This window comes from Sciurus carolinensis, chromosome 14 (genome assembly GCF_902686445.1).
Source record: "Sciurus carolinensis chromosome 14, mSciCar1.2, whole genome shotgun sequence".
Classification (NCBI taxonomy): domain Eukaryota; kingdom Metazoa; phylum Chordata; class Mammalia; order Rodentia; family Sciuridae; genus Sciurus; species Sciurus carolinensis.
The window spans coordinates 1,327,269-1,354,703 of NC_062226.1; the positions used below are offsets into that span (position 1 = coordinate 1,327,269).

Below are 27,435 nucleotides of genomic sequence, written 5' to 3' on the forward strand. Positions count from 1 at the left end.
CTCTGTTTGACTGCTCAGGATGTTCCTGTGTTTAGGAAGCGAGCAGACGCAGGAGCAGTCTTGGCAGAAGCGTCTGGTTGCCTGACCTCCAACATTAATCACCAGCCTCGTCTGCACACAGAGGCCTGAGCCCAGCTTCACGGGGACACTGCGTGGGACCCAAGCTGGTGATTAGAAGCTCACGCCTCCCCTGTGGGAGACTGGGTACATTTGCAGTGTGTGCCCTGGCTCGATTGCCCCCATCCTTCCTCTGGCAGACAACCCGCTATTAGTCCCACCAGAGCCTCCCGTGCCATTTGTGGAAACTGTCATTGCTCTGAAGACGGAGCCAGCCCCCGCCCCAGCCTGCCCTTCTGTGGAGGGCACTGAGGTCATATAGACCAGCTGGGGCTTCTTGGGTGCCATGAGATGTGGGAAGCCAGTGGGACTGGGCCAGGCCTGGCCACCTCCGAGAATCTGGACCAGCATTTGGGAAGGCTCAAGTGCTGGCCACACCTGGTGTAGAACTGGGTCTAGAAAGTCTGCTCCTATGGGAAACTGAGGCCCATAGTGTGGACTTGTGTATTCACTGTGCCTTTTCTGTTTTCCGATGCTCTGACCTGGGTCTCGCTGCTCTGGGAGACCCATCCTACTGGATAGCAAAGGCTGTGACCCCTGCCTGTCACCTGCAGAGCCCACACCCCTCCCTCCCTGACGGGCTCACACCTGGGGACCCTTATCACCCTGGGCCAGATGTTGCTCAAATGGGCCAGTCCGTGTGCCTGGAGCCCCCTAGAATTCTCCAAAGGAGCCAAAACTAAACTGGTTGCCCCATCCCTCCGTCCCCACAGGAACTGCAGCGGAGGCCCCTCCCACCCACTCCGCCTCCACAGGCCCAGTGCTTCCCACCTGGCCTGGACTGGCCTGCTCCCTCCTCTTTTGCGGCAACCTCCTGTTGGCCTCTACACCTGAGAAAAAAATCAAGCCTGTTGGGAAGTAGCCTGGGGACTCCCAGGCCTGTCCCAAGGCAGCTGCAGGGCCTCCTCTGGAGGAGATAGAAGCATCAGGCCAGGGGGGCCTCAGAAAAGTGCCAGACCACACTACAGTCACAAAGTTCTTTCCACAGGACGTCTTGGCCTTTCGTGAGCTGTCCAGGACTGCGGCCTCTGAGAGCTGACAGGCCCCGGGGGGTTGGGTGGCAGGACCTTGGATCACAGACATTCAGTGGGCTGGGTTCTCATAGTATCCCACCCCCATGGGTGCCTCTCCCTGCTGTGGCCACCTCACCTTTTCTCCCTTTCCACCCCGGGAGTAACAGTGGCCACCCCACTGCTTGCTGAGATTGCACCTGCCAGCACCTGCCTCCAGGTCTCCAGACCAGCTCTGCCCTGGTTCCAGGAGACAGCCATACCAGTCCTCCTGCCCCAGCCCTCGGGATGTTGGGCCTCCCATGCTCAAGGCAGGTGTGCAGGGGAAAGAAGGCCTCGTGGTCCAGGCTGGTCCTGGCAGCACAGTGGGCACTGGGAGTGACCACACCCTCTGGTATCCTGGTCACTGCCCGCCCCATTTAGGAGACCTGTTTTCTCTAGTGGCCCCCTCCCTCTCTCTGAACAGCAGGGAGACTGTCTTGGCTGGCTTTTCTCTTGGATGGGGACACTACATGGGCTCTGGACAGTCTGACCTGGACCTGGGATGCTGCGGGCTTCGAGAGATAGTGCCAGGCCTCAGGACCCAGAATCGGGCAGGAGTGTCCGAGTGCTTCTTGGTAGACAGGGTCTGTGAGCAGAGGCCAGCTGTGGCTGCCCACGTCCAGCAGCCTGCCAGTGCTGCCGGCCCTGGCTGAGAGCCACGGGATGTGCCGCATGCACACCCAGACCTGCTGCAGGCTCCTTCGGTGCGTCTGGACCTGCCTGCCAGGCTCCTGTGGGCCTGGACTCGATGGTCGGGGGCAGGGGCTGACCTGGTGGGGAAGGCTGCTCACCAGGTTGTGGCTGAGCTCCTGGCCCACCCTCCCTGGGAAGCTGACCACGCGGTGGGAGGTGAAGACCCTGCCTGGGGATGTGACCTCTGTGCAGCGGACGGCTTGACCTGAGCCCAGCCTTCCCCAGACGCCTGTGGAACCCGACGGCGTTCAGCGCTCGGGTAGGGCAGGGCAGGGCGCTGCACCCCCCCCACGCGGGCAGCCCAGTCCCAGGGCCCCCCACTGCTTTGGCAGAGACGGCACTGACCTGGCACTCTTTATTTTTCAAGGGCGGGTGGGGAAAAAAAAGTACCTCTCGGGCTAGAAAGGACCCGTGACAACGTGGCAGACACCTGCGAGCAATAAATACGCATGTACATTCAAGTATGAGGGCTCCCGGCCCAGAGACCCAACCTCCGCACGGTCCCCGTGCTGAGCCCAGGGTCACCTTCCAGCTGCCCTCGCCCTGCCTGGTGCCCAGGCTGTACCGTGGGTGAGGCGCAGGCCCTCCCCAGGCTTGGGGAGGCACCTGGGAGGCTGCTGCCCTGGGGGCTGCGAGGTCACAGGCAACCCTCAGACTGGTCCAGAGGGCCGCCTGCAGGAGGCGCCAGGCCTGGCTCGCGGGTCTGCAGCGGGTCCTGCCCTGGTTTGGGTTGGGAGCTTGGTACCCTGTGGACCAACTCCAGTGTGGGGGCTGGTCCCCGGGAGAGGCGATGCATCTCCCCCAGATGGCGAGGTGCGAGGTGCTCACTTGGAGCCAGCCCACTCTGGTGCCGTTGCCCACCTAGCTTGGTGCCACCCTAGGCCCAGTCCCCTTCTGTGTCGCTGGCCTGGAGGTCTCAGGGCTTGGGGCTTAGGAACAGGTGTTCCTGCCCCCGCCCTTCTCTCTGCGGTGGTGCCAGGGCTGAGCCCTTGGGTCCCTGTGGGCCCAGGGCTGCCTGCTGGGGCCAGGGACTGTGGGTGGCCCTGCACCAGGCTCTCTGGCTGCTGACCTCTCAAAGCAGATTACAAGGGGAGATGGGCTCTGGGAAAGGAGTCCTGCCCTGGGGATGGAGTATTGTTCCCTGCGTGGCTACCCCAGGACCAGCTGGGGGACAGAACATGCCTGTGTCCTGGCAGCCCCCGGAGAAGACCTCTCTGGGGGCTGGGAGATGGCAGGTTTCACATTTGGCAGGGCCGGGTGGAGTCCTGGAGGGGGAGGGTCGGGAAGCACCGGGCTTGGGGGCGACATGCTGAAGGCCCGGCCTGGGCAGAGGCAGAGCCAGGCAGGCCTGCAGGAAGCATGGGCTGTGCGGACAGAGGCATGCCCTCCCCACACAGCAGCTGCTGTCCGAGCCTGCCGCCCGGGGCAGGGGCATGCCATGGGCAGTGTGCCCAGCTCGGCTCAGTGGGAAGGGCTGGGGGCTCAAGCCGGTCCTCAGTCATGGCTTTGGGAGGACTCAGCTTCTTGGGGGCCATGGCCATGTGGACAGTTGTGAGCCCCCAGTGTGCAGGAGCAGGTCTACAGGGCAGGCCTGGCTGTGGCAGGAGGCCTTAGCTGGCCCCAGGCTGGCACTGCTGCCGGGGCTCCGGTGGCCCACTGGGCTCCTGCTCTGGGCTCCCAGTGAGGTCCACGCGCTGTTCATCCATGCGCTTGGCCTGCACCCTCTGGATGAGGCTGAAGAAGTCCTCGTCCGGCATGGTGGGACCTCGGGGCAGTGCGTCGGGTGGCGGGCAGCGCTGATCATCGATCCTGGAGGACTGGGCAGACACGTGTAGGTTGGTGGGCTTGCCCTCCCTAGGCCCTTGGGGAGCCTGTCCCAACACCCAGAGGTTGGCAGGCTTGCCAAAGTCAGAGGCAGTAGGCACTGGCTCAGCGGCCATCTCAGGTCTCCAAGCCCACCTGGGAAATTAGCTCCAGGGCCTGCCTGGCTTCTGGGCTGGTGCTGGGATCCCGGACATGGACAAGTCTCCTAGGGCTGTGTCCCCCGAGCCTGGGGCTGGCCCACCCAGCAAAAGCAGCTGAATGATACCTGGGGCTTGGAGGGAGCCTGACCCGGGAGTCAGCTGCCCGAGACTTGCTGACCTCCCGGGGCTGGCCTGGGTGTGGCATCCCTCAGCACTGCCCTGGAACCTGGCTTAGCCCTGGACTGACCCTAGTGGGCCTGTGGGGTGGGGTTCCAGGGCCTGCAGTGCGAAGCTCCTTCAGGATCCCCCTTGGGGTGGGTGGCTGGCCCCTCAAGGGCCCTGCCCACCCTGGCATGGTGAGGGGGTGGCTGGAGGGGCCTCTGAGCTCTTCAGGGCCTGGAGCAGAAGAGACAGGAGCTGGTGGAGCCGCTGGCAAGTGTGTGCAAGTGGGCGGGGGGCTCTTAGCTTCTGGGGAGGGGCTGGCATGGAGGCAGCTCCTTGGATGCCTGGCACACAGCCATGGTCGCATCTCCTCTGTGGGAATGAACATCGGATCTGGAAACCCGCCGGCCATTTTCCAGAGTCTCCTGACCCCGAGACCCCAGAACTCCCAACCACCGTCTGCCAGGCCCAGCCAAAGGGTGGACAGATACACGGAGAGGGTGAGCCCCCTGCTTAAGGCCTTTCCTGACCTGCCTCCTCCATGCTGGTGAGGCTGCCCACCTGGCCCATCCCAGGACTCGCCCTCTGACCTTCATGTCCACTGTGTGGTCCCACAACTGGCCAGCAGCCCCAGGGTCTCCCTCTCTTTCACCTTGGTGCTGTGGCCCTTGACTTCCTCCACCCAGATGTGGAAGCTAGAGGGACGCCCCTTGGCCGCATCCTCAGGTGCTGGCAACCCTGCTGCAAGCCCCTACCCAGAAGGGGCAGCTGAGCCTTGGGGTGTCCCGGGCTGCTTTTCCCGGGACTCATCTCCCTGCAGGTGGAGGCTCCCAGCAAGGAGGGCCCGGCAGAGCTGCCTGGATAGGCAGTGACCCTGGCCTGCACCTGCCTGCCGCCTGCAGCTCCACCTCCTGGAGGTGTCCCTCAGATGGGGCTTGAGACCGAGGGCCCACAGCTGCCTCCCTCACGGCTGGCAAAGGGCCCACAGGCCTGCGCAGAGCTGGGCGAGCCCTGGCCTGGCCCCTGGGCTGCGGGCCCACCTGGTACTTGATGAGCATGTTGAAGAATTCGTCTCCGGGCTCCTGGGGGTCTCCGTCACCACGGAGGTGCCCCACGTTGTTGTGGGTGATGCGCAGCCCAGGCAAGCTGCCCACACTGGCCCGCTGATCGTCCAGCCGGCGACTCTGAGAGCTGGCGATGAGGTCGAAGAGCTCCTCCGTGTGGGGAGAGGCCGTCACGGAGGGCTGGGCTGCAAGGGCAGTGGTGCGGCTGGGACTCGACACTGGGCCCCGGCCAGCAGGGGGCTCTGGCCTCCGAGCCCAGCCCAGCCCTCTGCCTGCTCCTGGGGAGAGGGCCCTGGGTGTCTGCTGCCCACCCCTGCCACAGCTACACCACCTCCAGGGGCCTCTGGGAGGTGACAGGAGAAGGCCTCCCCTCCCGCGCACTCTGAGGCTGCTGCTGCACCCGGCAGTGTGTTCCGGAGGGGTGGGGATAATTACACGCTTCCCAGGATGCAGCTGTGGGGACCAGTGTGGGGGGACTTTCTGCCATAAGGGGCACTTTGCAGCTGACCTGGCCCGCCCTTTGGGGCAAGCGCTTTGTGGGTGCTTTCTGGTTGGCACTGGGTCTGGCTGGAGGCACTGGTTGAGAGGCAGCAGGCGCGGGGCTCAGGCACCCACATGCAGGAGGGACCGAGGCCCAGGCCCCTGCACTCACCAACCCTCTCCTCCAGGGTAGGGGCAGCTGTGGCCTCGGCGGCCCCCGCCTGGCCCTCCTCCAGGGAACAGCGCTGGTCGTCCATACGGCTGCTCTGGAACTTGCTTAGCAGGTCAAAGAAGCACTCCTCCTCGGAAGACGAGGCCCGCGGTATGCTCTGGAGGGACGGGGACTCAGTGCAGCCGGCCCCGCCTGGCCCAGCCCGCAGGCTCTGGGGCACGGCTTGGGGGCTGGGCACCCGTCACACGGTCCTAAGACCAGAGCTGCGGCCAGGGCCCTCACCCACCGCCCCAGTCTGCCCCTGCCGGCCAGCCCGCTCCTCTCCTCCCGTGGCTGCCCCCTCAGGCCAGGCCCCAGTCATCTACCCCACAGGCCCTGCCCCTGCCCACAACCTGCCACCCCTACCCACCCTCTGCCAGCCTCGGGTTGGGATGGTCCCCGTCTAGCCCAATTCACAGCTGCCACCTCCAGAAGGTCTCCCCACACGCCCCCCAGAGTCCCGCCTGGCCTGGCCCCCAGCCCAGCACTCCAGCCCCTGCCCGAGGAGGGGACAGGTGGTGTATGACCTGGCTGTTGCAGGCAGGGAGTCGGAATGGCCACTAGATACACACTTCCAGTGGTCAACCTGGCGACCATGTGGGTGGACCCAGACTCATGGGGCCTGCTCTGGGCCCCAGAGGCTACAGAGGGTGGGGACGTCCCAGGGTCTTCCCACCTCCAGTAGGGAGGGGCAGCAGGAGCTCCTGCACCCCTGGCCCGTCCATCAGCCTCACGGACTCTTCCTGGGCTGTGTGAGCCTGAACGAGAGGGCCCAGACCTGCACAGACATGGCCTGCTGAGTGCCAGGCAGGAGGCTGAGGCACAGAGAAGCTGTGTGACATGTCCAAGGCCCCCCAGCAGCAAGAGCAGAGCTGGAATTGGGACACAGAGGCCTTGTGGACGACCCTGTCCCAGGACTGGCGTTAGGGCTCTGAAGGCAGAGGGACCCTGCTGAGGGGCCTTGGGCAGGGGGCAGTCGTGCTGGCATGGAGGAGAGCCCCCACCTGGCCCTGGGCCTCAGGCTGATCCCACCCCTTCACCCCACCTCCTGCACTGCTGGGGGCTTTGTCCTCCCTTAGGCCTGAGCCCCTACCCTGCCAGAGCCGGTGGGAGGGAGAGCAGGCGTGCAGGAGCCGGGTGGTGACTGCCTGCACTTGGGCTGCGCCCGAGGAGCCCGCAGGCCTGGCAAAAGAGGGGTGTTACACAGGTGCCTCTCAGGAGGAGGTGGGCTCCTTGCCCCAACCCTCGTGTCTGACCCAAGCTGGACTCCAACAGGTGGACTGCTCAGCTGGGGTCCCCCGGGTGACCCGAGCCAGACTGAGCCAGACCTTGCCAGACCACAGCAGCCTCCCCTGGGCCCATTGAGGGCTCAAGAGATAGATGTACTAAGGCCCCACCTGGTCCCTCACCTAGGGGGCAGCAAGATGTCACGGCAGAGCTGTCTCCAGGGCTCAAGACCTGGGACTGGCCCTGCCTGCCAGCCCTCTTCATCCCGAGCTGGGACCAGCTCTCCAGGGGTACCGCTGACCTGTGCAGGGCATTGTAGGGCTAAGACCCGGGGGGACAACCTGGACTGGGCGCCTGCTGCAGGGGTTCTGCAGGCACAGGCCCCATGTGAGTCTGGCAGGACACACTCAGGAATGTGGAGGCCACCCGTTGCCCCAGCCTCTCCTCGTCCCCCAACCCGAGGTCCTTTCCACTTGAGGTTCTGAGTTCCTCTCCACATCCCACTGCTTTAGTCAATAGGGACAGAGCTGGCCAGGTCCACTGACCCTGGCCAGCAGAGGCCCCTGTGCTCCCTGCCTCTACTGCACCAGGGACATGGGGCCCCACACTCACGCTGGATCACAGGCGCCCTCCGGCAGCAGCAGCCAGGAGCGGTGCGGGGCCCCTGCACGTGCAGCCACCTCCTGCCCGAAGCACCAAGTGTCGCCTCTGCCTGCCGGGACCCACCGGCTCACCCGACGCTTAAATAGGACCCAGGCAGGGCTCAGCCTCCAGAGCCCGCCCTCTGCTAGCTCACTTGCTGGAGCGCGCGCACAGCAGCCGCTCCGTAAACACTGAGGTGGATTCCCTGAGCTCAGCAGAGCGCTCCCTGGCTCCTGTGGGCGGTCACGCTGGAGGGCTGTGGGGGTGGACGGCTTATTTGAAAGCCCTTTCCCCACCCGATACCAGGGCCCTGGGCTTCCTTCCAAAGCTGGGTCACCTCTTCCTTCAGCAGGTTCCCAAGGCAGCTCTCGGCACTGGCAGTGTGGCCTGGCCTCCGCCCCGGCTGGGCCGGGCGCCCTGCTGACCCTGGACCCTGGCTCCTGCGGGCAGCCCCAGCCAGCCCCAGCTGCATCTGCTGTGGCCTTACTCAGAGCACACGGAAGAGACCTCCAGGTTCCCAGTGTCCCTATCCTTTCCCCGGGACAGAAGCGGAGCCCGGATGGAGTAGAGGCCTCTCGGCACTTGCAGGAAGTGGGACCCTGGCAGCCTCCAGACACGTGGCGCTGAGAATATCCAGCACACCCACGCCCTCCGCAGGCTGGGAAGGTGCTGATTAGGCTGTGGAAGGACTATTTTTGATGATTTTGCAGCTGGTTTGATGCAGGTGTCCCCAGAGGGTTCCAGGCTGGCCTCTGAACCTGGCCTCTGTCTCTGTGCCACCAGCTCCCTGCGACCTGGAGAGGCTCACCGAGCTCTGAGGATAGTGGGAACTATAGGCAGCAGGAGGCTAGGCCTCCACCCCACACCTGCCTGGCCACCAGTCTGTGACTCCACTGTCCATTCACATACCTGGCCATCAGCCCACCCTATCCCTCCCCCTCTATAAGTGGCAACAAAAGCTGACCATGGCCTGTGCAGGGTGGGGTGGGGTCTCCTAGACCCTGACCAGGAGGAACCCTGCATAGATGCCAGCTTCCCACTGTGCCCTCCTTCTGGGGGAACATGCTTTTGTGACTCAGGGATGAGTCTGGAGGGTACCCGTGAGGCAGGGAGAGGGCCAGCAGGAGTCAAGCCATCTGGAGACTGAGAGGTGACAAAGGCAGAAACAGGCCCTGAGCCAGGCTGACCTGCCATGCAGAAAGGGCCCCCAGGGCACCCTGGGTTGTCCCCTGAGGCCAGGCAGCAATGCTTTCAGACACTGCCCTCCACTGAGGGGCCACAGGGGTGGCATGGGGCCAGGAGGAGGGCCAGGACACCCACCAGGACCCATCTTCCCAGCGCAACCAGGTTGGCTGTGCATCCTGGGCTGCAGGGCACCTACCGTGCGAGGTACCTGCACTCTGACATCCGAACTGTCCAGTGGGGAGTGGCTGCCTCCTCGGGGCCTCCTCTCAGCCATGTCTGGTCCTTCCTGGTACTTCCTACTCCTCATGGGGAGAGGGAGCGAGTCCCTGCCTGGGCCCCGCCAGTCCCCTGCATGGTGGGTGTCTCCATTCTGCTCCTGGGGAGGGGAGGCAGGCCAGGTATGGGTGGGGCCGTTCTGGACCAATGTCCCCCATCTTGGGATGCTGCAGGAAGTGCCAGGAGGGTGTGGTAGACCTCACTTCCTGGGTGCATGCAGTATGCAATGGGTTCCCCAAGGAGAGGAGGCCAGCACAGGGCATGTGGCCGTGGGTGGGCGGGGCGACTCCCTAAATGTTAGCCTTCCCACTAGCCAGTGTTGGTGGCTATGGTATCCCTGTGCCATGACCCATGCTGGGCCCCAAGGGCCGACCACAACCCATCCTTGTTACACTAGAGGAACAGGATGCTCAAAGGGGTCACAGCCTTGCAGGGGTCACAAGGTATCCACACCTGACCCCCCAAATTGTATGTCTGGGGTTCAGTGAACCCTGCCAGCTTTTCCCCTTGGGCAGAGCCTGAGTGGTCAGGGATGCAACCCAGGGGCTGGTGGGGGCACCTGGAAGGACCATGCCTGCCCTGGGGCACACAGTAGGCAAGAGGGAGGAGCAGAACCTCTGGGGCTGGTGGCAGATGGGCCATGAATGGCCTTGGATCGTGGGGGCACATCTATCTCCCCGTGGCTGGGCTGAGCCAGGCAGTGGCAGCTGGACAAACATGCACCCCAGTTCATTAACCTGCCGCCATATGCTGGCTGCCATCCCCTGACGTCCATCCCCTGCCTCCCACCGAGCCTGGCTCACCCGTTCTGGGGGGAGTCTCAACAGGTCCCAAGTCTCTGCACTCAGTCTCTGTGTCCTCTTGGGTCTGGCCCCTGGAAGACAGCGGTGCCTGGTCAGCTCATGAGGCCAGCTGGCCAGGCGGGCACCCTTGGGGGACTGAGGATTGGGCAGCACGGCACCCTGCTCTCTGACCACGCAGCCCCGCGTGTGCACACTGACTGCACCGTGGACGCCAGACACTCCAGCAGGCGGTGGGGTCGGGGGACTGGCCCTGCTGCTCCCCATGCCGTCCCAAAGGATCCGATTCTGAACAGGGCTGTCTTCCCGCCTGCCCAGACGCCCTTCCACCATCCACGGGGCCCAGAGGCTCCACTCAGCTGCTTCCTCTGAAGCCAACGCACCTCCTGAGGCCCCCTCACACTCTAGCCTGGGGGCAGGGGCTCTTCTGTGTCCACTCCAGTTCACTGTGGGCAGCCCAAGCTGGGGCAGGAGTGACAAAGGCCTCAGACGAGCCCCAGGTCAGCCCCATGCAGGGCCTTCCCCTGGGCTCCTTGGCCCCTGGGAAGGGATGACTGAGAACTTGGGTACTTGGCAGCTGCTGGTGGGCAGGGCAGGGGGCTGAGCCATGGGACCCCAAGTCCTCTCAAGAGAAGCTGCCCAACCCAAGATGGCCCAGCTGTAGACTCTGCAGTCACCACCCTGCCAAGGGGCCCTGGGCTGCCCTGCAGCTGGACTGCCCCCAGACCTCTGTCCCTAACATGTCCCTGGGTGGGGAAAGGGTGCAGTTCAGTCCTGGACCCAGTTAGCAGGCCCTAGCACAGGGCAGTTCTTGAACTGGAGATTCAAGAAGACGAGTCTGGCCTCAGGCCGGCTACTCACTGAGCGCCTGCAGGACAGAGCTAGCCCGGGAGAGCCAGGCTGGCAGGCCCATCCACGTCGGGAAGCCAGACCAGAAGCAAGACAACAGACAGCATAGCATGAAGTCTGCAGCGCAGAGAGCCCCCAGCCAAGTCAAGGGCCATGGGGCTGGGCTGGGGGGACGAGGTCAGCCCTGGCCCCTTTGAGGAGGTGGATGGTGTGCAGCCAGCCATGGAAAGGCTCCAGAATGCTCCCGGTAGAGGGCAAGTGGGAAGAGCCTGGTAGTGTGGGCACCCCCAGCCCCTGCCTATCCCCATGTGCCCTCGCGCACACCTCCCCAAGGATACTGCCATGCCAGGAAAGGCCAAGCCTCCTTTCCTAGCCTGACAGACCCTCACCAGACAGACCCTTCACCCCGTCCTCCTGGGATCCAAGCACCCGGCACCCGCAGACACATGCTGGACACAGCCTATCACATGGTGGTGTGCGTCCAAGGGCAGGGCTTGGGAGGCAGGGAGGACCTGTGGATGGGTGGAGTGTGGACAGGTGGAGGTGCCGCTGGCGTCAGTGGACTCTCGACCATCCTGGCACTGCCCACGTGGGGCTCACCTCATATAGCAGCCCTGTGGATGTCTGCAGCAGGTCACCACTGTGCCAGGGGGCAGAGCAGCCAGGACCTGTGGCATGTCCAGAGGACAGCAGGAAGGTGCCCAGCAGGGAGCCAACCCTTCAGCCCAACCCTTGGCCTGGGGCTCTCAGCCCACACCCCCAGGACACCAGAGGAAGGGGAGCCAGCTTGTCAGTCACATGGCCCCAGGAACACCTGGGCCTGGGGGACAGGGCTGGAGCACAGCTACCCATCCCAGCTTCCCCAGCTCAGCCAGGTCATCCCACAGCATCTCCGCTGAGGCTCAGAGGCCAGAAACCACCTGAAGCAAGGCAACGGGCCAGCATGCCGCACAGCACGCCCAGCTCTCGAGGCCCCCAGGCGTCCCTGCAGGGGAGAGCAGGGGTTGTGTGGGCCTATTGGCTGGCACCCTGCAGAGACCAGGCCTCTGCCCCTAACTGGGAAGGAGTCTGCCTCCACCCAGACAAGGCAATGCTAAGGACTGGCAGAGTGTGAATGTCCAGGGGCTGCAGATGTGCCCAGGAGGATATCGGTGGGCAGCAGATGTTACCCTAGCCACCCAGTGAAGCCCAGCTAGGCCCAGCTATCAGCACCCCCAAGCCTGTCTGTGGCATCTAATGGTGGGTTCCTAAAGATGTGGAGAGGACAGAGGGAACCAAGGACTTTGGGGACTCAAGCTTGTCCCTCCAGAGAAAATGCCCAGGTATCCCTAGAGCTAGGCAGTGGCCCAGCGCGACTCCTGCAGGTGAAATGAAGAGCAGCCATGGAGAAGCAGGGGAGGCCGCTGAGCCTCCCCATCAGGCTCTGAGGATGCCCCTCCCTGAGAAGGCACCGATCCAGAGGGCGCTGCCATCCAGGAGCCTGTGGAGGGGTCTGGCCAGGAGGCCGGGAGCCAGCCCCTGAATGTGCCAATGTGGTTGGGGCATCCAGGACGTGCGCTGTCTGTGCCTCTCCTACCCCCAACACCAGCCCCAGACCATGGCAGTGGTGGCCAGGGTCCTTCCTCTGCCCCTGGAGGCAGCCTGGCTGCTGGCATGTCTTGCACTGGCACACTGAGGCTGAGGGGACAGGATGGGGAGCATCGGGGCTCACCGTCTGAAGGTCTGCCAGTGCCCACCCACCCCGGATTAGGCAGGCTGGTCTGAGGAAGAAATGGAGACAGTCCGAGGCCACGTGGAGCTTGGGGGTGGGCATGCCACGGGAGGCCCCAGGAGAGAGTCCGCTGGAGAGCCGGGAGGCCCCTTACCACACCCAGTGACACCCTGGCTCCACCTCTCCTGCTCCCCACAGTCTGGGGACAAGACGCAGTCTCTCCACCTTGTCTGCAGGGTGCTGTAGCTGCTGTGAGCCACCTGGCCCTCCACCAGGAGTGGCCTGGGCAGGCCCTGGCTGCAGCTGCAGTGAGGTGAGGTGCTGCTGAGAAGCAGCTGTGTCCATCTCCGGGTGAGCTGCCTACACAGGCCTGTACAGCTGGGAGGCCCTCCGGGCCCCACTGAATGGACCTTCTGTCCGGAGTCCACAGGGTTCTGAATCCAGCCACCTCCAAGAGCCGCGTGCCCTTGGCCGAGCTGCCTACTAGGGGGCTCAGCCCTGATCCCCCACAGCTGCCCCTCCCTGAGCACTGTCCTGCCCTGGCCAGTCTGACTTGCACTGTCACCACCGCTTCTGTGCAGAGCACCCATGTCTGAGGGTTGTCCCTCGCAGCCTACCCTGCCTGCTGCTGGCAGCTCTGATGCTCTGAGATCCCAGCAGTTCCTCTTTCATCTGCCAGAATCTGACCCCTTCTCAGCCGGCTGGGACCTGGGTCGCCGTCCCCTGCCCGCCACTGCACCCAGCCTGCCTCTTTGGTCCCTTCTCCTTACAAGGGCTGGAGATACACACAGGTCTTGTGGGGCTGCTGCTTTGCCCTCTGGCCAGAGGTGGGTCTGAGTTGCCAGGGTCTCACAGGGTGTACCCTTAGAGATGCTGGGTGTGGGCAGCAGCTTGCAGGGAGGTGCCCCCCAGCTGGGACACAGGCAGAACTGCACACAGGCTAAAGGGCAGCAGGTTTTCTCCAACTGCATAGAAGCCCCCTTGTTCGTATCAAGCCAGAATAATAAAACTGGGGCCTGGACATGGGCCTTCCACCAGGCAGTCCAGCCCATCTGCCATGGGGGAGTGCAACCACACCCACCACCCACCCACAGGGTGAGCTAAGCCCACCCCACACCCAGGCACTGCCGGTCCCTGCCCACTCCCTGCACCGGCTCCCTCAGCCCCTCCTGTGAATTCCCCTCATCCTCCGGGTTTGTCTCCCAGATGCCTCTCTGGCCCCCGTGTTCCAAACCACTCTGGATATGCATCTGCCCAGCCCCAGCCCCACCAGACAGTTTCCGGAGACCAGGGCCAGCCCACCCCCAGGACTCGGTTTGGCTGAATGAAGTGAATGAACCATGTCAGTCCTGCAAAAGTCCTTCGACCACTCCCTCCACCCCAGCACAGGGTCCAGACCAGTGTGGCCTCCGACACCCTCCCCTGCCCTGCTCACCTGAGTGGGGGTCTCCCCCGGGGCCACCCAGGCCCTCAGGGTACAGACCTGCCTTCAACAGCTGCATGCTGGGGCTGGATCGCCCCAGGCCCAGGGGCAGCCACACTGGAGCACAGACCTCACCCCCACCGTGGTCCCAGAATGGATGTCCCCAGCTCCACTGCAGCCTGGCCGCTGGCAGCCTGGTGGGAGGAGGCTTCCGGGGGCCCCTGGCTGGGAAGGGTCCAGCACACAGCAGAGCAGAGGAGCCAGTGTGGAGGACAGACTCGGCCTTGTCCCGGGGCACTCACCCGACACGCCCCCATTCCTTGGCTCAAAGGAAAGCTTCAGGAGGACATGGAGCTGGCGGCCTGTGTGGGAGCCTTCCCAGAAGCCGCCAGCCCTGCCCCCACCTGCTGCAGGGCTCCTGGAGGGTGGTCCTGCTGGCCAGGGGACATGAGGTGGGAACCAACAGGCAATTCTCTGGGCAGAGATGCCCACCCTTGGGAAGCCCCAGCCATGGGCACCAGGGGCCGGCATGGTGGCACACACCCCTTCTGGGGATCTTTAGGCTAGGGCAGGTGGGTGCCCACAAAGCAGAGCCATACGGGGGCAGAGGCGGGACTCCTGGAGCTGGGCCAGGTGAGCAGGGGGCAGCTTGCCCCCTGCTCGGGCCTCCCCACCCAGCGCCCTCGTGTGCATTGATCTATTTGCTTTGCAGGGAACATTCTGTCCCTGCGAGTGCTGCACTGCTGAGCTGCATGGATGGCCAGCAGTCTGCGAATGAGGTCATTAGGGAGGCCCTGGCCTGCCCTGGGCCTCGCCTGATTAGAACCCCAGGCACAGCCCTTTTCCCTGGTCAGCCTGATGGTGGCCACTCTCCCCTTGTACTGCTCTGGGAAGGTGGGTGGGTGTGTGGGACGCCCTGGCGCAGACGGGGTAGTGAGTGGCCCTCTCCTGTCCTTCCTGCCATAGGCCCCAGGTGCTCCATGACTGTAGTCTCCAGCCAGCCCCCACTGCTCTGCCTGTCCTGTCCCTGCCTCCTGCATGCCCACATCTGCCCCGCCTCTTCCAGCACCCCTGGACCCCTGCCCTGCCTGGGTGACCACCCCACCTCTAGGCCTCCTTCCTTGTTGACCAGTTAACGCTCCCTCATCCAGGGAACCCCCTCCTCATTCCTTGGCTCGCACTGTGGTCCCTGCTAGACTCACTCCCAGTGCCCTGCTGCCACACCCTCCCAGATGCAGCCCCAACCGTGGCCCAGACTAAGAGGAGAGCCCGTAATGAACAGGACCCCCCACCCTCAGCCCAGGAACTCACCCTGGGCCTCATAGCCAGCCAGGTCAGGCTTCTCTGCAGCTGCTGGGCTGGTCAGTCTGCCCAGGGCCAGCTGCAGCTGAGCGACATTCATGCGGGCTGTGAGCTCTCCGTTGCGGTCCCCGATCTGCAGTAAGCAGGGGCAGGTGAGACTGGGGCAGGGCAGGGGCTCTACCGGCCAAGGGACGGTGATGAGCCCACAATATGCCATCCCTGACTTCCTAGGCTGACCCCTGACCTTTGGGTCTCCAAGGGAACTGGGCCTCACTGTGGCCTTGGGTCTGTCCCTGGGTGTCCCCAGCAGTCCCATGAGTGCTCAGAGTCTCAGACAGCCTGGCCCTGTGCCATTGGTGTCTTCTTCCTGGGCACCCTCTGGTGGTTGGTCAGCTTGGCCAGTCCCAGGGACCCAGTCAGCCTCACAGGGACCCTTCTGGGGCATCTGCCTTGCTCAGAAGCGAGTCAAGCCAGAGGGCGCGGGACTCCTGCATGGAGCTCAGAGGGCTCTGGAGGCCCCTGCCTGTGCTCTGGGGACAGGAGGGTCGGCCCTGAGGCCCCCAGTGGAGAGGCTCTCTGCTGCTCAGAGACCTCCTGTCCTTCCTCACCTGCACCTGGGCAAGTGCAGGCCTCACACACTCAGCAACCCCCTTTTGGGGCTATGGTGGTTGGGCAGACAAGGGGCCCATCTTTAGCCAGGGAGCCTGAGGGTCCACCAGTGATGTCCCCACCCTGTGATAGGACAGTCCTGGGCATCCTCTCCAGGGAGGTGTCCAGCTGAGGGGTCCAGAAGAAGCCTGCAGGGAGCAAGCCTTCGTGCCCCCAGGCGGCCTCTGGCAGGTCACCCTCAGCTCAGTGCTGGGCACAGGCATCCCACGGCCCACCCTGGCCCAGTCCCCTCAGGGTTTGGGTAGGGAAATCAATAGAAGGACCCAGTCATGGGTCCCCCAGAGGGAACGGTAACAGTCTAGGGGTGGAAAACAGGCCCCCTGCCCTCCATACTGCCCCTTGCCACACAGAAAAGCAGCAACCAGGCCTCTGAGGCACCTGGTGACCAAGGTGACTGCTGCAACCCTGAAGAGACAGAAGGGGAAGTCCAGGAAGGACACCAGGCCCTGCAGTCTGCAGCGGGCCACCAGTGCCCAGAGGGCCTCAGGTGCCAGAAGAAGCAGTGGGGCCCTGGGAGGGCAGGCCCGCTCACCTCCTGGGAGATCTGCAGGTGCTTCTTGGCGAAGGTCAGAGCCTGCGCGGGGCTCCCCATGGACACGTAGGTGTTGCCCAAACTCCAGCACGCACGGCCCTCGCCCACTCTGCAGAGGGAAAGAGTCCATGCCTGCCCTCCCCAGGTGTGCCCCATTCCAAGCTCCCAGGCCTGCTGCTGGGCCAGACCCCCTGTGTCAATTGCCACAGCTGGAACCCCAGCCCCATGGGGCTTGTCCCAAAGGTCAACGCAGGGCTCCCAGGTCCCAGTGGCATGGAGAGGACTGCAGTGACCCCAGATCCAGCCAGCACTGGGAGAGGCCCCAACCATCTGTGCCTGCTCCTCTTCCCGTTAGGAGACGAACTCAGACGCCCCAGCAGGGAAGCAGCCTGCCCTGGAGCCAGTGCTGCCATCAGGGGTGGGAGGCAGGCAGGACAGCAGCTGGCCCTGCAGTGGCCAGCGAGGTGGTCTACCCTGAGGCTCCCCCCACCCTGGGGTCACGCAGGTGTGGGACTTGGGGCCCCCAGCACACCCACACTGATGTGCCGGCACCACCTCTGGCTCCAGGCCACTGCCATGGCCCCAGAGGACACCTGGGGCCCCTCGAAGGCAGCCAGGGCCATGACCCTGCGACTCTGAGCCTCTGACCCCCGGCCCGTGCCCAGGGCTGTACCTCAGGATGGTGTTCACACAGGCATGGCGGGCACCACAGGCCCAAAATGGGGCAGCCCACCAGCGTGTGCCGAGGGTCCCTGTGGACACAGCCCACAGAAGGGGCAGCTGAGGCCCAGGTGGGGCAGCCCCGCCTGGGGCAACGCCAGCAGTCGTGCCGCAGGGGCTCAGGCCGAGCTGTCTCTCCCTGGCCACTGGACCCCAGCCCCCTCCCCACCACGTCCCTGTGCACACCTGTCGGCCAGCTCCTGGGCGATGAGCAGGTGCCGCAGGTGGTACTCAGCCGCCCGCTCGTAGTCCTGCAGCAGCGTGTAGGTGTTGCCCAGGCTGTAGCAGGCTTGCGCCTCCACCGCCTGGTCCCGCAGCTGCCGGGACAGCTGCAGGGTCTTCCTGCGCAGAGCGGGAGGGTCAGCCTCCAGGAAGCAGGGCCCACCGCAGGTCGCCTGGGCCTGGGCCTGATAACCCCGCTCTACCTGGTGGTGACTGCTCAGGCCAGAGACGATGAGATGGCCCAGAGCTCTGGCACAAGCCGGAGCCCCCGCCCCGTTCCTGGGAGGCTGGGTGGTCAGACTCCCCACCTGGGGTGGGTGCCTCCTGGCCTGGTGTCCAGTGCTCCCCAGGACCACCCTCTCCCTGGGGCGGGGCAGGGGGCTTCCTACTTGTAGTACTCAGCAGCCACATCAAAACGCCCCAGGAAGACGTGGGCATTGCCCAGGTTGCTGTAGGCCCTCCTCTCAGCTGCCTTGTCCCCAAACTCCTTGGCGATGGCCAGGCGCTGTGGAGACAGACCCGAGACCCAGGCTCACAGACAGCCTGGGCCTGAAGGGACAGGCAGGTGCTGCCTCTCTTGCCCAGGGTGGCTGCCCATGTCTGTGCGCCTGGAGGAGCAGCCAGGAACCACAGGGTCAAGCACAGACAGAGTCGGGGCTGGGTGGTGCCACCCCGCACTGCCCAGCTTAGAGACTGCCAGGGAGCCCCTGGGGCCAAGTGTAGCCTGGCCCGGCTGCTGCAGCGGCCTCGCCTGGGGAGCCCGGCTCACCTCCTTGTGGAAGGCTGTGGCCTCCGTGAAGTTCCCCAGCAGGTAGTGGGTGTTGCCCAGGTTGCCGTAGGCCCGGCCCTGGGCTGCCCGGTCGCCCAGCTCCTTCACCAGCGACAGGTTCCTCCTAGGAGTGGAGTCCACGTCTGTCCCTGCTGGCTCCAGGGGCTGCCTCACCCACCTTCCCAGGAGAGAGGGTGCTGGGTGGCCCTCTCAGGGTGTGCCATGGACACAGGCCGTGGGCACCTGGGTGGCCCTCTCAGGGGTGCCATGGACACAGGCCGTGGGCACCTGGGTGGCCCTCTCAGGGGTGCCATGGACACAGGCCATGCGCACTTGGGCTCCAGTGCGGGCTGATCTCCGGGCTTGGTCAGGTCCCACCCGTCCCTGAGAGGTGTGAGTCGGGGGTCGGCAGGTGGGGACTGGGTGGGGGCTGTGAGCTGGGTGGGGGGCAGCACAAAGCTGGGGAAGCCTCTGGAGAGCAGAGCGGGGACACTCACTCGTAGAAGGCGGAGGCCCTGCGCAGCGTCTCGCGCACGTCAGGGGGCAGGTGCCCGGGGTCCTGTGCGGCGCTGCAGCACAGCCGCTTGCCCTTGGCGTGGTACACGTTGCCCATGTTGTACAGCGCTCGCGCCTCCCCGACCTGCGGAGGGCCTCACCCAAGTCTGTGCCAAGCCTGCCGACGGCCGTTCTGGAGCCGTGAGGCGGGGACCCTGCTGCAGCCACCCCTCCCCCACTGCCAGTCGGGGTAGTGGAGCTGGCCGGGTCCTCTGCTGCCCTTCTCTAATGCCCTAGGGCAGGAGCTCTCACTAGGGTAGACATGGCGCGGCTGCCGCCACAGCGCCCCAACCGCAGTTTCCCCACGTGCACAGGCGGAGCAGGTGTGCTTTTGTCCGAGGGCTGTGGAGGGTGGGCCGGGGCTGCCAGCGTCCTGTGTGCAGTGGGCCCTGCAGCGTTCCAGGGTGCTGCCCCTCCTTCCAGAGCTCCCCTCCGACAGGCCGTGATGGGCAGCACTGGAGGTGAGCCAAGTGCAGGGCAGGGCGGCCGCGCTCCTGGAGCAGTCAGCCCCCAGCACCCGCCTGAGCTGGCACAGCCCCGTTCCTGAGGGGACCTGAACTCTCACTAGGGGTATCCCTGTCTTCCCTCCTGTGGGGACAGCTGAGTGGGTCACTGCCTGCCCACGCCCAGATCTGGACCTGGGCCAGGGGGCAGGGGTGGGAAGAACAGGTGGTGAAGGAAGTCACCCCCCCGCCGTACCCTGCTCCTGGACTAAGCCCTCCCGTCCCCTGCCCTTAGGCCAACCGTCTACCTTGTCCCCCTGCTCCTGGGCAATGTCCAGGTGCCTCTGGCAGCAGACAACAGCCTCATCAAATCGGCCTAGGACCTTGAGGGTGTTGCCCAGGTTCCCACTGGCCTTGGCTTCCCCCATGCGGTCACCAATGGTCCTGAAAGGCAAAGGAGTGAGGACTGGTCAGGCCCCTGAATCCAGCAGGGAGCCTGGGCAAGTAGCAAGGACAGGCTGAGGGCACTAGCCTAGGGCTGACCAGGAGCCTGAATCTACTGGGTGAGGCTGGGAAGGGTCACTTCCTGTGCCACCCGTCCCTGCTGTCCCCTAGTAGCCTGCAGAGTGGCCACAGAGAGTTCAGGCCTGCCATGCCCTGCAGCTATTAGACCTGGGGGGAGCCCGGGAGAGGCCAGCTGGCAGCAGGGGCCAGCTTTGCCACAGCCCAGTCAGTGAGCCTCTGCTGCAGCTGCTGGCACCAGACACTGGCGGGTGTGAGGACAGGATGTGGGTTGCCTGGGCGGCTGGGGGTCGTGAGGGCAGGGCTGGCAGGGACACTGCCTCCACCTGGTCAGTGGGACCTGGGGACCTGGAGGAGGAGGAGCTGCCCAGGCAGGAGGCAAGATGGGTGCCCTTCAGGGCACAGCACTGATAGAGGCCCAGAGGCTGGAAAGCTTCAGTGTCCCTTGAGGTGGGGTGGCCGCCAGTGCAGGAGTGGGTGGCAAGACAGCTGGACTAGGGGTCCACAGGGAGAGCAGGGCAAGGAGTGAGCCCAGTGCCCCAAGGTGGGGAAGCGGCGAGGCCTCTGGTGGTGTGAGACCCGGACGCCACGAGGGACAGGCACACATGGGACACAGCACGGGCCACACCCTCCGCACACAGACACACTCAGCCCCAGCACCGGCCCTCGGGCCTGCCAGGTCCCAGCCCGTCCCAGGCAGGGGGCCGCGGGGTCCTGTGCCAGGCCTGCTGATAGCTGCCCACCCCCTCCCTGGACAGGGCAGTGCCTGCCCTCGGGCCCGCGTCTGGCAGGCACTCACCGGGCCAGCAGCAGGTCGTGCCTGTGGAACTGCAGCGCCCGGGCATGCTCCTTCAGGTAGAAGTAGGCATTGCCCAGCTGGCTGTAGATGGCGCTCAGCGTCTGCAGGTCCTCTGTGCCCACCTGCACGGCGGCCTCGAAGAAGGCCACGCCCGCCTTGAAGTCGCCAGCCTTGCACAGCCGCTCACCCTCCAGGGCCAGCTCCAGGCAGGAGGCCTCCATCCTGGCAAGGGGAGGCATGGCATGGCCCACCGGTGCAGCCCGCCCTCGAGACCCAAGCTCCTCCGAGGCCCCGCCACCCCATGCTCATGCACGCCTAGCAGCTTCCCTCGCTGCCTGCCCCTGGCCACCAGGGCCAGGAGCACCACCAGGGAGGGCATGGTCAGGCCACGGTGGCCAGTGCTTGACGTGGCCAAGCTGCCAGGAGCCGGAGTAGACCCCACCCCACCTTCCCCAGGTCTCAGCAGCACGGGCTGAGGGTGCCAGGAGCCCCACATTCCCAAGAAGCCCTGGGATACACCCCTGTGCCCAGCAACAACCACTGAGGCCACAGGAGAGACCCTGAGCCTTCCACCTTCCAAGCAGGAGCACGTGCTGCGGTCCCTATAAGCCCCCAGCCTCCAGGGAAGATGCATGAGAGCTGAGGTCTCCCGTCTTGGGACGCTGAGAAGCACTCACAGCTACGGCCAGGACTGGCCTGAGAAACAGCTGAGAAGTGGACGCTGCTGTGCCCCAGGATGAACCCAGTCCCCTCAAAACCATCCGAGCTTACTGCCATGACTCCTGCCCACGTCCAGGGGCCCCGGTCCCCTTAGTGAATGCCCACGCCTTGCTGGAGGCCTACAGAAGCCCCTGAGCTCACAGAGGAACACACAGCCCTCAGGCCCTGGGGCATCTCAGAACGCAGCGAGGAGGGGAGGGGGGACACATGCTGGGGTCTCTTGGTATCTTCCCCTCCCTGCTGGAGGGCCCTGGGCTGGCTGCATGGCCCCTGGAACCTCAGTCTGCTCTCCTGTCCTGCTTCAATCACATGGGCCCAAAGCCTTGGCCCTGCTCCAGGGACTGGAGGAGTGTTAGCAGGGGTGGAGGGCACAACAGACGGACACCACCCGGTGGGGGTGTGAGTGGCAGGCCCCAGTTTCCAGGTGGGAGGACAAAGGCCAGGAGAGGCAGCAGGAGGAGGCAGCCGCGGGGAAAGGGTTCGGCAGGCCCTGCGGGGACCTGGACAGGGGCTTGGCTCTGGAGGCAGGCCAGCCAGTCGTCCTGGTTTTCTGTTGCTTTCTGAAGTGAACGGTCTGTGGAAAACCTGCAGAGTGATTTGCCAGCCCACCAAGTGCCCTGTTCCCCGCCAGGCGCAGCCCGCCCTGGCCACTGTGGCTCTGGTCTGGAATGATGGGGGTGTGGAGGGCAGTGTCTCTTGATTGTCTGAACCAAATGTCCCTCTGACACCAACGCAATGTCCCACTCACTCTATCCCCATATTATCAAGAAAACAGGGCATTTTGAACTTTCTCAAGGTAACGGCACCACGTGAACAATAGGGGGTGGATCCCCCGAGAGGCCAGCCTGAGTGCCCTGCACCCCACGGGCTGAGAGCTTTCTGCCAGGACCCGCTGGCCTCCAGGCACGCTTGGCCATCATTCAGCTGGCCAAGTGCTCACTGAGGAACTACACCAGGCCGGGCCCAGAGCCCCGACTCATGGGTGCCACTCCTGGGGCCAGTGGGGGCTGGGCCTGACCCTGCTGGGCATCACTCTGGGTGCAGCAGTCCAGGGCAGCAGGCTCCCTGCCTCATGGCAAATGCTGGGCTGGGCTCGGGGCTCCTACCACCTCCTGCTTCTCCCAGGGACCAGCATAGCCCACCTGGCCTCTCAAGGATCAGGGCCATGGCCTTGAAACCAGAAGGCCAGACCTTCAGGCCACCCAGCATGCCAGGGTCGCCTACTCACCCCTGCCCAGCTCCTCAGCAGCCACCTTGCCAAGCCCTCTGGAAAAGGCCACCCAGATGCCACACCGGTCACAGTAATCCATGGTTGCCATGGCAACCTGCCACAGGACAGCTCCATGGCTGTGGCCAGTGCCTTGAACAGGCTTCTTAATGAAGGGCTGTTTGTGCCTGCCCAGCCGTCTGTTGTCCTTCCAGCACTCGGGGAAGGGGACCTGGGGGTCTGTGGCAGAGCGTCTGCTGCTGGCCAGGGAGTTGCCTCCCCACCTCACTGTCCTCCAGGCCCAGGGTGCAGCGCTGGCCTCTGCCTCAGGAAGGGCTAGGGCCAGAGGGAGCATCCAGCGTGGCCATCCTGGGCCTCGGATGGGGTCTGACCCAGGCTAGGCAAGGTGGGGAGCCACCTGGAGAGCACCAGATGGGGTGTCCAGGCCAGGTGCCCGCCCCCCCACCTATCAAGACACCAGGTTCTGCTCCACCCTCTAGTGAGCACCCTGCCCCCGGCAGGGCACCCAGCCCGCACCTCTTCCTCCGCAGGTGGCGCATCTTCTGCACGTACAGCCACAGCTCCAGACCCACGGGCAGCAGCAGGGGGCGGGGGCGGGGGGCGCCATACACCACCTTGCACACTGCTTTCTCGGCCAGGCTCAGGGCCACGGGCTGGACCTCCATGCTGGAAGTGGGCATTGCAGGACCCCGCACTCTCTCCCACCAGTCGTTGTGTGTCCCAGGGACCAGCTTGGGGTTGCCCTGTCCCCCACACGTCCAGGGTGACCCAGGGTAAGGGTTCAGCAGCCTCTGCTCCAGGAGGAGCAGGAGGTGCCCTGGGGCCTCTTCCCTGGGTCCGGATGTGGATCAAGGGATCAAGGGCAGCTCAGAGGCAGATGAGTACAAACTGGGGGCGGGGGGAACAGGAGCTAATCCTCCTCCACCTCCTGGGGCTGGGAGGGAGTAGGGGACCAAACCCAGCTGCATTCGTGCCCACCCAACAGTCAGCACCAGCGTCTCGGCAAACCGACGAGGGTCTCCCTGTGCCAGGGCCCAGGTCCTCCAGGAGCCCGGCTGCACACAGCAGGTGCTATTCAGCGCTGGTGGATGCAGAGTGGGGAAGGGCACCACAGCCCCCATGGCCAGCCCTGCTCCTGTCTGGCGTGGACCTGGCTCTCCCACCTGGAATGCCTGCCAGCTGCCAGGAGGCCTGGCTGAGGGCTGGGCAGGGTCAGCACTTGGCTTCTCCTCTTCTCTCCAGGACCTGGTGTCTAGTCTGCTCCCACCTGACCCCAGCCTGGCCAGTCTGCAGGCTCAACTGACATGGAACACAGAGTCTTCAGCCTTGCCCAACTGTCCAAGGTAAGCTCTGGGCCCTAGTCTAGCCAAGGTGTGAGGCCACGCGGGGCTTGGGGAGGCTGTCCCTGGGTCTGTGGGGGGTTCTCCTAAACCTCCCAAGAGCCTGGCTGCCTCCTCAGTCCTTCCAACCGCTAGACTCATGAGGAGGCAATAATATGACCCTCCTTGGGCAAAGGGAGTAGACCCCAGAGTGAAGAGGAGGTGCCAGCATCCAGCTGTGGACAGAGGGCCACAGGGGCTCAGAGCAAGGTCTCGAACCCAGGGCCCCCCAGGGCAGAGCACTGGTGGGATATCAAAGCCTCACAGAGACCTCCCCAGTTGGCCCACCCCTGAGTGCTGTCTCTACTTGGGACCCCAGGATTACCTGTGGAAGCTCCCTGCTGCCCTTTGAGGTGGGAGGTGTCTCCTGAGGTTGACAGTAAGGGAGTCAGAAATGGAAAGGAGGGAGGCACAGCTGGGGTCAGAGGGAATGCGACAGTGCTTATGGGGACTCTACTCCCTCAATCTTGGGGTCTGAGCAGAATCAGGAACCCCAGGATGGCAGGGAGGGTTTCCAGGCCCTCTCAGCCACTGGCCACTTGACTCCAGGACAGCTCGGCTAAGGTAGGCAGGGCAGGGCCTGGACCACCTCCTCCTTGGCTGGTACCTGTTGACATGTTGAACCCCAGATCCTGCACCCTCACATCAATAGACCCTCCATCATGACTGATCTGCAGGCCACCACTTTCTCCTGCCCCCTTGGGGAATATGCCACCTGGTAGGGACAACTTCCTCACTCAGGAAGAAGATCCTAGAACCTCTGTTCCTCCACACCTCCTTTGTAGGCTATGAGACATTGCCCGTCAGTCACCTGTCAAGGTCCCATGTGCACTGGGGACCCTGAGAGCTGCAGCTACCCTGAGCAGACAGAGGGCGAGCTACCTAGATCTCCAGAAGGTCCATCTACCCAAGGTCTACCTGAACTCCCACTCTGAGGGTGGAAATCAGATGGAGGGCTCCCCAGAAGGTCCATCCACCCAAGGTCTACCTGAAATCCCACTCTGAGGGTGGAAATCAGATGGAGGGTTCTCCAGGGCTGGGGGTTCAGGGCCCCCACTGGCCACTCCAATCCTGGGAGTAGGCAGCCTTCCCACCTAGGGTTTGGCACCTGTAGACAGATGCACTGCTTAACTGATAAGCAACATCCTCCACCTCCCAGGAGGAAGGAGACTCTGCCCCGTGCTGGGGAACCAACCCAGCTTGACACACAATGGCCCTGACCAGATCAGGACCAGGCCGGCCACCAGCACCTCTCTACTTAACGAGGCCAGTTGAGTACCAGACTACAGCACCCAAGAGGTAGGGTACCCTCTGCCAAGATCCCACCACTGCCACTGGTGTCCTGGTCAGTGGAGTGAAGACCAGCTCCCTTGTGGCCAGCCTGGCTGCTGTGGTGACCATATCCTGCCCAAGCTCTCTGGCCTGGCCTCAGTACCCAATGCAGCATCCTGGGAGAAGCCATCATCCCATGGCCCCACCTGAACCACATCACCCTGCTCTCCAGCCACTGTCCCTGATGGTACCCTGTCAGGCCTCCTGACCCAGCCGTTTGTCCCCACCAGATTCTAAGGTGTCCTCTGGTGTCAGCCATCAGCCAGTGCCCAGCTCTTACCAGGCACACCTGGCCCCTCAGTCCTGTTCTCCACTACCTGAATCCTCACCTGCCTGCTCCCTCCAGGACTGTTACCCCTATCCTGGTCCCTGAGCCAGTGCTCAGAGACCCCTGTTCACAACTGGCCACAAGTCCTGGCACCCTCTGTCTAGCCACCCCTGGAGAGAAACCACAGTGACTCCCCTTCAACAGCCACGGGGAGGGAGAGAGAGCAAGGGGCAGGGTGGGCTGGGGAGCGCGGTAGGAGTGGAAACTGCTGGAGAGGAGGGGGACACGAGGGTCACCCAGCTGTAGGAGACACCTGAGGGTCAGGCTTGCAGGGATTCCAAGGGCAGTCATTCCCTAGGGGCCCTGTCGGGGACAGTGCCTGGGGAGAGGGCTCAGGGTGGGGGGCAGGGGTGGCCTGCCTTCATGGGCCCTGCCCCACACCAGAGGGTGCTCAATCTGGGGGCCTGGGGCAGCTTCCTGGGTACACCTCTAACAGGGCCACCCCAAGGTGGGTTCCCCTTATACCCCTCCCCTTCCCGACCCCAGATGGGAGCACTTAGCTGCAGGGGTGAGGGCCAGGAGAGGAACACCCGGGGTTCCCCTTACAGAGCTTCCCAGTCACTTGCCCATCCCCCAGGCTGATGCACGGCTGTGCAGGGTCTCCCAGAGCTAAGGCCTGAACTCGTGGGGCCCATTCTGCTCACGTGCAGTCCTTATCAGCTCCTCCTCTCCTGGCAGAGGACCCGGGGCAGATGCTGTCCTACACAGCCCCCATTCCTGGGTGCCCTGCAGGGAGGTCTTTAAGGCAGGCCTGTCCTCACACCCCTCCACCTGTGTGGGGCCAGGAGCCATGCCAGACCGAAGTGTCTCTGAGCAGCACCACAGAGCAGAACAGGTGCTGGAGTGGAGAGGGGTCACTGGCCACCAGAGCCAGTGCTCTTTGGAGTGCCCAGCAGAGGCTGGCTAGGATCAGACTTCTTGGGGTCAGGCCTCCAGCAGGAACCTCCTAAGTGTTAGGGATGGTAGGATGGCCAGAGGGAACCAGGACAGCGATCCCTCAGTCAGGGGCCTGTCTGCAGGGCCACTGCAGGGAGCTGGGCCTGCCTCTGGGGCAGCCCCTACCCAGCACTTGCCCACCCAGCCCTGCCTGAGGCTGAATGAACTGGCAGCACCCTGCCCACTTGGGGGACGGTGTGCCAGCAGCCAGGCCCAGTGTACCACTCTGGGGAACACCCCTGACAGCAGCAGCCAGGGGCAGGGCCACCCTGTCATCCGCAGAGGGCATGGGCACAGAGCCCGGGCGCTGGCTGGATCACCTGTGAATCTGCCGGGAGGCAGGTGCCTTTTCAGACAGGCACACACCCACCTGGCTGGCTGGCTCCAGCCCCGGGTTCCACTGGCCTAGGGCTTGGGGTGGCCACGAGACAGGGCCTCAACCATGCCAGCGGGTCTCTTTGGCCACGCCGCCCCCCGCGCCGGGCAGTGGCAGTGCCAGGCTGGAGGAGAGCTCCGGGCAGCGCCCGCTGCCGCGCCGGGCGGTACAGCTGCCAGCAGAGCGGTGGAGGCGCCGACCCCACTCGCCGGCCCGGGGAGGGGGCTGCGGGCAGGGCCACCGCGGCGGCGCCCACCGGAGCCCGCGCGGCGGAGGAGGCGCGTCCCCGCCACGTCGCGCGCCTCCGCGCCTTTGTTCCTGCGGCCGCCTCCCGCCCGCCCGCCGCCCCGCGCCTCCCCGGCCGGGGTCCGCGTCCCACCTGGAGTAGAGGCGCCGGGCGGCCGGGCCCGGGAGCTCGTCGGCCGCGGGCGGGGCGGGGGCCGCCATGGTCGGGAGCGGGAGGCCGCGGGTCCGCGTCCGCGCCCGCGGGAGGCGCCGAGGAAGTGATGTGCGCGGGGCGCCGCCGCCCCTCCCGCCGCGAGCCGTGATGTCACCGCCGCCCGCGCGCTGGGGAGGGGAGGGCGCAGGGGAGGGGGCGCCCACGGCCACGGCCCGCTGGGGCGGGAGCTGGGCACCCGGCAGGCCCCGCCTGCGGGGGTCGAGGCACAGGCAGGACTGTTCCCCGCCGCGGCTTGGGCTGAGGTGCCAGCTTGTCCTTGCCCCCCACTAGTCCTCCTCCTCTCCTCC

At 64.8% G+C, this 27,435-nt stretch overlaps 1 protein-coding gene across 7 annotated transcripts; it reads right to left on the reverse strand.

Annotated features, from left to right (window-relative positions):
* Positions 1-2,203: 2,203 nt before the first annotated feature.
* On the reverse strand, positions 2,204-27,217 carry Gpsm1 (G protein signaling modulator 1). 7 transcript variants are annotated; one of them, XM_047525174.1, is made up of 15 exons: positions 27,068-27,217; positions 20,390-20,611; positions 19,377-19,512; positions 18,568-18,710; positions 18,071-18,194; positions 17,691-17,806; positions 17,266-17,421; positions 16,360-16,468; positions 15,168-15,291; positions 9,877-9,947; positions 8,994-9,173; positions 7,153-7,271; positions 5,705-5,934; positions 5,029-5,237; positions 2,204-3,679 (listed from the first exon to the last, which is right to left on the reverse strand). In XM_047525174.1, the coding sequence occupies exons 1-15, from the start codon at positions 27,133-27,135 to the stop codon at positions 3,473-3,475; spliced, it is 2,214 nt and encodes a 737-aa protein (XP_047381130.1). In that variant the 5' UTR covers positions 27,136-27,217; the 3' UTR covers positions 2,204-3,472. The 7 variants fall into 7 exon arrangements, with proteins under 7 accessions (XP_047381130.1, XP_047381129.1, XP_047381128.1 ...); XM_047525173.1 differs by lacking the exon at positions 7,153-7,271 and having other exon boundaries at positions 5,705-5,861; positions 9,006-9,173; positions 27,068-27,195; XM_047525172.1 differs by lacking the exon at positions 7,153-7,271 and having other exon boundaries at positions 5,705-5,861; positions 27,068-27,195.
* Positions 27,218-27,435: the final 218 nt, after the last annotated feature.

What these genes read in the sequence shown, in the direction of transcription:
- Gpsm1 (XM_047525174.1), bottom strand. Translation starts at nt 27,135, where the DNA reads ATGGCGGCCCCCGCCCCGCCCGCGGCCGACGAGCTCCCGGGCCCGGCC. An exon ending in AGGGCCTCCGCCTTCTACGA is followed by an intron (nt 18,195 to 18,567) that starts GTGAGTGTCCCC and finishes CTCCACTCCTAG; the next exon opens with GAGGAACCTGTCGCTGGTGA. An exon ending in GACATCTTGCTGCCCCCTAG is followed by an intron (nt 5,935 to 7,152) that starts GTGAGGGACCAG and finishes ACGGGTGCCCAG; the next exon opens with CCCCCAAGCCGTGCCCCAGA.